General features: G+C 45.0%; 1 protein-coding gene and 1 pseudogene across 2 annotated transcripts; both read right to left on the reverse strand.

The window, feature by feature from the left end:
• Positions 1–1475: 1475 nt before the first annotated feature.
• Positions 1476–4029, reverse strand: LOC135609781 (probable inorganic phosphate transporter 1-10). 2 transcript variants are annotated; one of them, XM_065103417.1, is made up of 4 exons: positions 3874–4029; positions 3636–3794; positions 2685–3551; positions 1476–2618 (listed from the first exon to the last, which is right to left on the reverse strand). In XM_065103417.1, exons 3-4 carry the CDS (start codon positions 3386–3388, stop codon positions 1661–1663), a joined length of 1662 nt encoding a protein of 553 aa, XP_064959489.1. In that variant the 5' UTR covers positions 3389–3551; positions 3636–3794; positions 3874–4029; the 3' UTR covers positions 1476–1660. The 2 variants fall into 2 exon arrangements, with proteins under 2 accessions (XP_064959489.1, XP_064959488.1); XM_065103416.1 differs by having other exon boundaries at positions 3636–4012.
• Positions 4030–4905: 876 nt separating this feature from the next.
• Positions 4906–11350, reverse strand: LOC135611395 (glycine-rich RNA-binding protein 4, mitochondrial-like; annotated as a pseudogene).
• Positions 11351–11478: the final 128 nt, after the last annotated feature.

Below are 11478 nucleotides of genomic sequence, written 5' to 3' on the forward strand. Positions count from 1 at the left end.
CCCATCGATCATCCTCGTCTTCTTCCTCGTTCTCATTCTTCGACCGCACCACGTCGGTCCCATAAGTGTTCAGCTGCAACTTGAGATCAGCCTCCGCTTCCTTCTCCGCCGGCCAGCTACGTTTTCCCTCAACCTTTGCCGCATGCACGTTAATGATGGTCCACGCGTCTAGGGTTTCAGAATGGTGGAACTGACGAGGGAGGAAGATGACTTCTGCAGCGGGCGGACTGTCCCTGTTGGTCGGCGGCCCATCGTTTGCCATGCCGAGCAGAAGCTTCAGCTTGCGGTGGCGTTGCGATGCCCGCCGAGAGCTTGGAACGACCGGAACTCCTCGCCGCAGCGGTTGCATCGATAGACTTGGGCCTTCTTGCTCTCAAGAGCGTCGTCGGCTGTGGCAATAGGGCCTTTGCGCTTGGCATCGAGAGAGAGAGAGAGAGGGGGGGGGTGTTAACTTGTTTTGGTGCACTGGCAATGGGACTGTGGCGAGTTCTTATAGAATGGAAAGCAGGAAAGGAAGAAGATGACGAGGGGTGAAGTGTTGGGTGTTCAGGTCTGACAAAAGAGGCAGCAGAGTTGGAATATATATATATATATATATATATATATATATATATATAATACGTGCAAAAAAGTGGGGAGAGAAACTTGAAACCAAGTGTGAGAGTTGCACTACCCAAAATTCAGATGCATTTATTCTGGAATTGCAGGTATGATTTTATGAGTGCGTATGTTGGAATTGATTTGATTTTACATAATTAATCTTTGGTTTTATGTTGTCGAGAGGATGCATCGTTATTGTCTTGAGGTTCTTCATGTACCAACTGATGTAAACAACTTTGAGTCGTGGCCTCGGGACCGACGCGGCTCGGTTCGGGTCCGGACGACGGGGACCTCCCTGGAGCATTCCTCGAGCCCGCTAAGGCGGTCGGGTGCGGTGTCTGATCGGGACGGAGTAGCCGTCTCCTCCGGGTAGGAACTCCTTGCTTGTACGTCCGGAGGGGTCCTTCGGCTTCGCACCTGCACAAAGGTCGAGCCGAGGCGCTTGGCCCGACCCCTCCGACGATCAAGTTAGCATATGTGGAGGGGGTTTCAGATGAAGAAATGTTTTTGTGTGTCTGTTTCTCCTCCCCTCTCTCTGATGAACGAGAGAGTATTTATAGGGAAGCTTACTGCTTCCTAAGCTGCCCGCTTGCAGGGGGCAAGTTGGTAGCGTCTGAGTTTGTGTTAGCGTGACGTGAAGAATTGAGCTTTGGCAGAATGTTAATGCGCCTCGATCGATGTTCCGGTCTACATTAACCAGGTGCTGTTACGTGAGGCGTCATCTGACATCAGTCGAGTCTTATCATAATTACTATCCTCGTCATCCTCGTCACCAACCAATGTATGGAGCCTTCATTTTGATGTTCTAATCATCACAGCCTTCGTATTTTACGAACTTAAGTACATGCCCCAATGCAAACCATTACATGCTCAAATGATGCCAAGCATGATGGCAATACATTAAGTTTATTTTTATTGTTGTTTAGTAAACAGGTTCTCTAGTGTTGTCTTCAATATAAAAAGGAACATAAAACTGTCTCCTATGCCACAGATCCTATAAATGACCCAATTCTTTGATCTCGATGTGTGGAAATGACATTCTTAATCTGATACACAGTAACTATCCAGGAGACTGCAATGGAGATTGCCCGACTAGAGGTTGAACACTGAGAGGGCTTGGTGTACTGTACTTGTTCTCCTCTCCATCGACGTCCTCATGGCTGTCTCCATCTTGGCTTCCCCCTCCCTCGTTCTCCTCCAAAGACCTCATCTTCGTTTCCGGCGTGAAGAGATAGGTGTGTACTGCTCCTATCATGCAAACACCAGCCAAGATTATTAAGGCGTTCATCATTCCAATTCCCGGCTTCCACCCGCTGGCCACGTCCTCTTTGTTCCTCGCCTGAGAGGCCCAGAGGAATCCGATTGCTCCGATGATGGCGCCCACCTTGCCGGCGGCCCCGGAGATGCCGTGGCACGTGGAGCGGAACCGCGTCGGGAACAGCTCGGCGGGCACGATGAAGGTCGTGGTGTTGGGTCCGAAGTTTGAGAAGAAGAAGGTCAGGGCGTAGAGGACGATGTAGCCGGCGTTGGTGTGGTGGTTCCAGTAATTGTCGTAGGGGCCTGCCAAGGCGAAGAGGAAGAGGCCCATGAAGAAGAACCCCATCATCTGAATCCTGCGCCTGCCGACGCGTTCGATGAAGTAGACGGTGGCGAAGTAGCCGGGGATGGTGGAGGCCGCGGCGATGATGGCCTGGAACTTGGCCACGTTGTAGGCGTCCTGGTAGGCGTTCACGTGTTCGGGGCGGGGGAAGAAGGGCTGGTAGATCTGGGACTGGAAGAGGGTGCTGCTGTAGTAGGGGATGTCGACGAGGAACCACGCCATGGCGCAGGCGAAGAGGTTCCAGCCGTGCCGGCGCAGGAACTGCCGCGAGAGGAGGCCGTAGGAGGGAGGACGAGGCTGGGGTGACCTGCGCAGGGCTTCGGCGTCTTCCGCGAAGTTGTGCACGTCCAAGCCCCCCAACACCTTCCCCATGTCGGCGGTCGCCTTCATCACGTTCTGTTCTACCAGTGCTGTGAATCTGCAGCGGAAGAGTCGATGTGATCGTATGATTACCATGGTGACCACGGAGGGAGGGTGTTCATACCTGGCCGTCTCTGGCATCGCTATCCTCCAGTAGAACGTCAACCCTGCCGGAATGGCGCCCACCATCAGTATGATCCGCCACGCCAAGTCGGCCGACTCCGGCGTCTGCAGCGGCCCGGCGTCGCCCCTCTCCGTCGCCCTGTTGAACGCCGCCGTTATCGCCATGGTCACCGCAGAGCTCGCGAGGATCCCGAACCCCTGCATCGAGAACACGGCGGCGATGAACGAACCCCTCGTCCGCTTGTTGGCGAACTCCGACATGATGGTGGCCGACAGTGGGTAGTCGCCCCCGATGCCGATGCCCAGCAGGAAGCGGAAGAGGCAGAGGCTGGTCAGCACGCAGCCGCGGGTGCGGCAGATGGAGAATCCGCTGGCGAAGGAGCTGGCCACCATCAGGAGCAGCGAAAGGCCGTACATGCGCCGCCGGCCGATGCGGTCGCCGAGGAAGCCGAAGACGAGCTGACCGATGACGGTGCCCGCCAGCGCCACCGCGACCATCGCAGAGGCCACCGCCGGCGGCGTCACGCCGGGCTTGTCTGCCTGCGCGTCGCCGTAGTAGATCCGGCCGATCAGCTTCATCACGGGGGCGATGCAGAAGAGGTCGTAGGAATCGGTGAACAGCCCCATGCCGGCGATAATGATGGCCTTGAAGTGGTAGTACTGCGTCCTCGCGTGATCCAGCGCGGTGAGCACCTTCAAGGCCATCTTGCTCGGTCCCAAGAACACGACACCAGCTTCAGGATCGGTCAGAGTGGCACGACAGCAGCAGAAGAGAAGCAGTTATGACAGCCCACCGTTGACATGTTCGAACACGAAGCGAGGAACTCGAAACCAAGATTCCGAGGTAGATGCCGAAGATCTCCAATATCTAAATAAATACGTACTGACATGATCCGGGGAAAGGGCACGAACAACAGACATGGACTCGCCCACTAATCATCGAGCACGGTACCCGAGTAGCGCACGTGTGGGGTGTTCGAATGCGTCCCACCAAGACGTCGCTGCGCGGGGCATCTGACGTGATCGGATCCACGGTTCAACCAATGGGAGAAGGGCCGTCGTCTTCGCTGCCGAAGATTGATAACTTGGCTTTTTCTTCTCCGGTTTGTTCCTGGAACAAGCAGGCAGAGAAATTTAAGCTTAGTTACCTGCAGTCGAGTAGAACTTGTCTTCAGCCGATGGCTGCCAACCTCATCGGTGGTTCTTCTTTCTTGGATGGATCAGCTACGAGTCAGTGCAATAGATGAAGAATGGTCAGCGCCAGCAAATGATCAGAGGAGCCAAATGTGTCTAGCTCACAAGACGTTTTCAGAGGAGAGAAGGCACCTGGACCCTTCTTATCAACTGTTATGGAAACCTAAATAGTCCATGTCTGATGTGAAATGTTCTTGCCTGTGCAGTAAACACAATTGAGAAGAACATAGATGAATTGTCTGATTTATCTTACCTAAACATTGTGCTTCATAGCTTCTAATCAGTTTGGTATTATCTTAAATCCAAATAACAATTACTTCTATACCTATCTAGAATCCATCTCAACCCATATCCATGACAAATTTGGTTTGTATCTATACCCCTCTTAAAATATTCATAATATGAAGATTATTAATCTTTTGGCATCCATGATCACCCTACAAAGCTTGATATGGAACTTTTCTCTGCTGCCACTCCTGGAGGCTTGGGAGATTGCCTGGGGACAACACTGCAAGATATCACCTTGTCTGGATGAGATCAGCACTCGATAGACTATGTACATATACATAAGCAGTCATGCAAGTGCAAGTTTCCAGCATTAAGAAGCAGCTTTAATTAACAATAAGATAGTGACACTCTGCTCAGAGGAGAAAGAAAAAAAATCTACTTGTTGGGCACAATAAATGAACACAGCTGTCACTGAATTTGATATTCCATCTGTTGACTATTTGATCCAGTAAGATTACATAACACATCATTTCCTTAGACTCGTAGATGAATATTGGTAGATTGCTTGTTGTAGAAGAAAAAGACCATGATTTGTTTAAGCTGAATTCCACACACACACACATAAATATCACTTCAAAACTAATGATTTTAATATTTAACCCCTTCAATATAAGTTCTGTATATATCTCCATAACATTCAACATTTTACTCTCATATTATGGTAATTAAATTATGCCAATTGACTATTAGCATTTCTAAACTTGGATATGATATATATACATATAAGGACCATTTGTTTATTACCCTTCAAAGACTCTGCAATCATTAAAGCACCAATTATTCAAAATTATCAATCATAGTAGAGGAAAGACACAATAAAAAAACACAATAAAATTTACTAAAATAAAGAGAAATACCTCCTTGAACTTGCATAAAGGTTGGCCTGGTGGATATCAGAGTCAAATTCCCTTATTTCAGTTGATCCTACCAAATGAGAATTCAACAACATGAGCAACAGAACCTTAGATGGCAGCAGAAGGCTTGTCAGCCTCCCGCCGTCGCCATTCCCTCCTTTGAACCAACCATCTTACTCCTACATGGAGGTACATGGACTTCTTAGATGAGAATGTGTCAGTAATGCTGGTAATAAGGGGATACAGGAGGGAAGTCTACACCTTTTTCTCACAGATGTGGTATTTTTTCTGGACATGACTTCTGGCTTTCAACAGGTGTTGTTTAGTTTGCTGAAATAGATAGTTCAGCCAACAACTTATTCATTCTTGCCACCCACTGCAGAGTACATGTTATCTATGAATTGCAGCCTGCTTGATATGAGAGGATCTTACAGAGCAATGGCCACAAATTTTCCAACTCCAAAGTATGATTTTATTTTTCCTTTTCTTCAACATGGATGATTGATCATCTTTGCTGCATTGTGGCGATACATCCATTTAAAATCTTTGGATAAGAATGAGCTTGAAAAGTTGTTGAGACAACTCATACCAGGGGAATAGTAATTGAGATGCTAGTGTGCCTCTGCAGACAACTCATACCAGGTGTATAGTAATTGAGCTCCTTTTGTTTTGAATATGCTAAACTCAACATGCCCACTCGCAAGGGTTTGGGGTTTGGCAAAGAATGTACGATCATGTGATAATTCTCTCGTGCAGATGATCAGAAACCTCTGATCTTGAAATGCTTGCTTGTACTTAAGATATGATATTTGCAGATTAGAAATGAGTCTGAACATAGATAGGTCTCCATGCCTCTGCATACTGTTTGATATCATTAGATCCACCTGATGGACTCTGTCGGAAACTGATGTGGTGAATCTGCATATCCACTGTTGTATTGACGATGAACTTTCCATAGGAATGCCAGAATATATCCACCTCATTTGAATCCCATCTTGCAACTAAGTTTCCCAACTTGGGTTGTTGGACTCCAATGCTGACATCCATAATCTATCCTACAGATTGTTGGACATGATTTGGGATTACCATCTGTTCTTGTTCCACAAGCACCTGCAGATTCCAGCAGGGCAACAGAATTTATAGACCGCACTGCAACAAAGAGTGATCCAAGCTCTTGTGCTTTCAGCTCACTCCATGGGAGAAACAGAATTTATAGACCACAACCAGAACAAGCTGCAAAATAGGATCCATCTCTTAATCCGATATCCTATTATCATGAACAACAAAAAGAACAGCAATATGGCATCTGTAATACCAGATTTTCTTACATTAAAACAAAGCATAGAAAGAAACAACATGAGTATGCTTGATTTATATAGAATATCCTATTCGGAGTGAAAATGCAGTCTTGCTAATACAAGAACAAGTCCTGATGTTGATACAAACAAACATAAACAGGGAACCCTCAAGATCCCTTGTGTAAAGCACAGAATACATTAAGTACACTTTCAGGAACTTAAGATATGAGTTTTAGATGCATGAACACCAAAAACTGGCATGAAAGCAAGACCAAGGGGATTATGAAGTAGGAATCACTTTTGCTGCAATGACTTGATCAAGAACTTGAAGTAGGAACCCCAAAAATGACCCTGCTTCCTGGTACTTGTCATATTACAAATAATCAATTCTGCAATATCTGGAGGGAATCTCCAAACAAAATAGTGAACCATCCTTTAAAAGCTTCTAAATATTTTTGACTTGTACGAAAGATAATTATCATTCCACAAAGATCATGGTTTGAATGTATTTTAGGACTGGAAACAAAAAGAGACAAAAAAGTTTCAACTCTTATATAGACGTGAGCACGAAGATCAAACTGAGAATTCAAAGATCAAAGAACAGTTCAGAACGGGACAAAATGGTTGAAGGATTTTAAAATAACAAATAACTAAAACATCATAAAACTTTAAAAGCTCGGTTTACTTCAAAGAACTAATGATTGTATGTAAGATACATCAGCATGTAGAAGAGACATGCATAGCAGCTAAATCAAACACATCAATGCATGCCAACATGTTGTGTCTTCCTCCTTATTAACTGCTTGGCATAGGAACAGTAAATAACAACCAAATCCTTGAGTGCACATGCATATAGAATTAAAATCCAAAACTACTCAATTAGGATAAGCTACATGGATATACCCTTTTCGTCAACTACTCAATGCTCACTAAGAATAAAACATCATAAGTAAGAAATTCATTAAGAGAATCACATATATAATTGGATGTTAAGTAGAACTAACCACTATAATGTGTAGATGATAACTTTCAGGGCAAGAATGTGTGCCAAAAATATGGAAACACTGTGGTTCTTAGTCCTGATGCAAGTTGAGGGTATCAATTGAAAAGAACAAATTCCAATCTCAGTTAGTTCAGAAAGGCATCAAGAATCATGGAGTAAGACCTATAATGGACTTAGCTTGTATTACCTAAGTTGTATGACTCCCTTGCATGTCCGTCTACAAGGGGCCAACCTCCTTGAAACCTCTTATGGTCCATAAGGACCTTGTCCTCTGACTTGTCGAGCTCCCTCAAACAAATATGAGCTCTGGAGAAGTTTAACTCTCCAACTACTTCGATCATATTTCTGTATGATCGAGTCTCCTCCATGTGATTCATTGGTACTTACATTCGAAATCCGTCTCAGTGGTACATAGTACACAGCCCTCATATGCTTATGACTAAAGCTTTCATCCAATGTAAAATTTGGTGCATGCATGGAAGATGCACCTCTATGGAACCATGACATTCACTCCTTGAAACCATAGTCCTTCTTGTCATCATGATTTTCACTGAAGTGGAACTACCAGTAGTTCCTGATCATACCTCTATATAATCAAGTCCCTCACAAGACTTTCCTCGTGTGTTTCACATCACCTCGAACTATTCTACCATAATCCACTATACTATATCACCTCTTGGTGACATCTCTATTATATTATGATATTTGTGGGATGAACTCAGACTACGATCTCTCTATGTGTGACCCTCGCCAGCATATTATAGTACCTCCGTCATCTTTGATTGTGTTCACTCCGTTAGCAATTAACATTCGTCCATCCACTCTCGGATCACACACAGACGAAACGTAGCTCTAGGATAACCCGTATCATCATACACACTTCAAAAAACCTAAAAAATATAAATCTTTCTTTCTTTCTTTTCGAGTATGCCAAAATCTTAAGTTAGAATGTAAATCAGAAGAGAACTCCCACTGATGGATTTCTTCTAAAAGGTTAGGGCTTTATGATCATATCATTTAAGATGCAAAACTACAAACAGACAACAAGATCAGAATTTTTTATTTTCTGTTCCACAATTCTTAGTTCCAGTGCTTCTTGCGCTCATTCATCCAAGTGATTAGTTCCCCAGATACAGAAATCAACTTAGGTATATGATAACAGTTGTAGATACCCAATCCAAGGTTCAGTACTCTGTTTCTTTAACAAAAAACAACTACTGTTAAAAAAAAACACAAAGGAGATAAACTAACCTATATGGCAGATATGGTAACCCTTCATGGTCGCTGAATGGAACTGACTGTTGAGGAGCAGCGCTTCCAACATATGAACCGCATGGAAGTGAGACAGCTCCAATGTAGAGGTCTCACCTTGGGCGCACTAAAATAGAGATCCAACAAACAAAACAATGTTTATGTTAAAAAGTGTCTAACATGTTATGCATATATGACTAAGGAAGAAGAGTGAAAACATAAAGAATGATGTAATTCATTTTTGAAACATAATTCAGCATTTCCCATAGCATAGTTTTGAACCATCATTCAGCATTTCCCAGATCATAAGCTAGTCAACCTACTATCATATTTACCTGTGCGAAAGCAACATGTATATTAATGAACTCAAGAATTGCACCCTCAAGAGTATTGAATACAGTAATATCTTCCATGAGCATCTTGATTGGACAGGTCAAGGACCTCTTCCAAATGGAGTAGATTTACCTGGTGATGACGATTGAAAAAGAAAAAAAATTATGAGTCCAGTTTGCTTGATATACTTACCATAATGCACTCTGAGACTATCACTAAACGAGTGACCTAGGGCAAAGGAACTTTAGGACCATGGAAAGGTCACAGAAGATAGAGGTGGAATTAGCAGACAGCACACTCCAATGTAACTTGAAAAAAGATTGTGGCACACAAAAATAAATTAAATGCCACCTTAATATAAAAGATGTGCCCTCTAGAGCCAATGACTTTATGATTGACTTAATTAGCACAATTAAGTGACTTGGTGTACTCAACATATATTATATGAGCAGGAGGTACCACTTTTGTAAGACAAAATATGTTGACACCTCCACATTAATGAAATTATCCAATAATAAACAGCCAAATGCGAAAAGAAAACAATGCATTGGGTCATGGTTACTATATCATCATAACCAGGGCCAGAGTCTTGTTACTGCCGTTAAGGGCAGCAACAAGTAGTGATGAGAAACAATAAATTGGATAACTTATATGGAGCAATTCAACAGATTTTCAGATGCAACTTATCAATCTCAAGCAGTGATTTAAAAAGGCGCTCGAGCGCTCGCCTAGGCGCTCGGGTGAGGCGAGGCGAGGCCCGAGCGCCTCGCTAATCTCCCAGGCGACGCGCATCAAACAGGCGCCGCCTGGGCGCTCGCCCGAGCCCAGGCGCTGGGCGCTTCGGGCGAGCGCCTGGGTTAACCAAGGCGACCGAACCAGGATTTTAGGTCTGGTTCGGTCCTGGTTCGGTCTCTGATGGTTAGTTGGTTCAATCGAACCAACTAAAATCGATATAAGTGAGAACCCAACCCTAACCCTCACCGCTACCGCTGTCGCTCCCGATCCCGATCCCGATCTCGCTGCTCGTCGCTCCTGCTCCTGCTGTCGTTGCTCGCCGCTGTCGCTGCTCACAAACGCTGCCTCTGTCGCCGCTCGCGCCTCCCGCTGCTCGCCGCTCTTGCTCCCGCTCCTACTCCCGCTGCCACTGCTCGCCGCTGTCGTCGCTCGCCGCTTCCTCTTTTCTCAGTCAGCAGGCTCAGCACCCCCTTACACTTCCTTCTTCTCCTTCTGTTAACAGTATACTGTATACTGTTAATATTGTTCGGTTTATTTGAAATTATTAATTTTCAATACTGTTAATAGATTTTTTTAATTTAATAATATATTTTAATTTAAAATTTTAAATAATTATATTTATTAATTATATTATATATTTTTATATTTTAGCGTCTCGCTTCGCTCGGGCGAGCGCCTTACGCCTCGGACATTTTTGGACCTTGGTGTCTTTTGGCGTTTAGTGATTTTTAGATCACAGATCTCAAGGAAAGATTGAAATGCAGCTTTCAGAAATACTACCATAATCAGAGATTCGGAGTTATACCACCAAATGTTGGAAAAGTGCCAAGCCGCCCAAGTGAAGCCAAGTTACAATTTGCCCGTCTGCCATCGATAACTGGGCTTGGGTCTGCACATGCTCTTCTTGCAGATTCCGGATCTCGAAAAGTTACCTAATTCCTCCAAGCAAATAAACATCGTCACATCCAATGTAGAAGTCGGCCATAACAGAGAAAAACACTGACAAGTCAAATCTCTCCTCAAAATCTCCATCCTACCAAAGAACCCGCAAGAAGCGCTAAGGTGAGCAATACTCACGAAACGATAACCCTTCCACCTCCCGGCCTTCTTGTCGGCGATCACGACGGCCTCAAGGATCTCGCCGAACTGCTCGAAGTGGCGGCGCAGCGTCTCGCTCTTCGTCTCCCACGCGAGGCCCCCCACGAAGACCTTCCTATACGTCCGTGTCCCCAAAAGGGGAACTCAGGTGGTGGGGCCCGGAGCTGGAGCTCGACGCCAATCCGGACGCCGAGCCCGGCAGCGGGTGGTGGAAAGACATCGAACGGTCCCACAAGAACCAAAATTCCAGGCCGGAAAAAAAAGCGATTTGGAAGGGGAGGACCGGACCAACCGCCGAATGCCTAGATTAGGGGTTTAAAACAGAGAAGAGAAGAAGAGAACTTTCTTGGAGATGGGAAGGAATCCAACAGAGGGATCGAAGAAATAGAAAGAGGGGGGATGGGATCGAGCTCGAAAATGCAACGACTTTCAGGGAAGAACATCTATTTGCGTTATCGCAAACTCTTACTATAACGAAGAAGAATGAACTGGGGAATTTGTATCGTTCTTGCGTCGCTAGTTCCAGAATCGATAGATCAGTAGTATCTCTTCGAGTTCAATGTTTGATTTTGGATAGTTGAGTTCCTTTCAATCATCTACTTCAGTACTTTCATGTTATTCAAACAGTTTTCATGTTATAACTCACTCGGCCATCGCTATTTATATTATAGGATTCACGTTGATTTGCTTCAGTGGTAATAACATCGGTTTACTGTCTCCTCTAACTTGTTGGACTCTATA

Source organism: Musa acuminata, chromosome BXJ2-4 (genome assembly GCF_036884655.1).
Source record: "Musa acuminata AAA Group cultivar baxijiao chromosome BXJ2-4, Cavendish_Baxijiao_AAA, whole genome shotgun sequence".
NCBI lineage: Eukaryota > Viridiplantae > Streptophyta > Magnoliopsida > Zingiberales > Musaceae > Musa > Musa acuminata.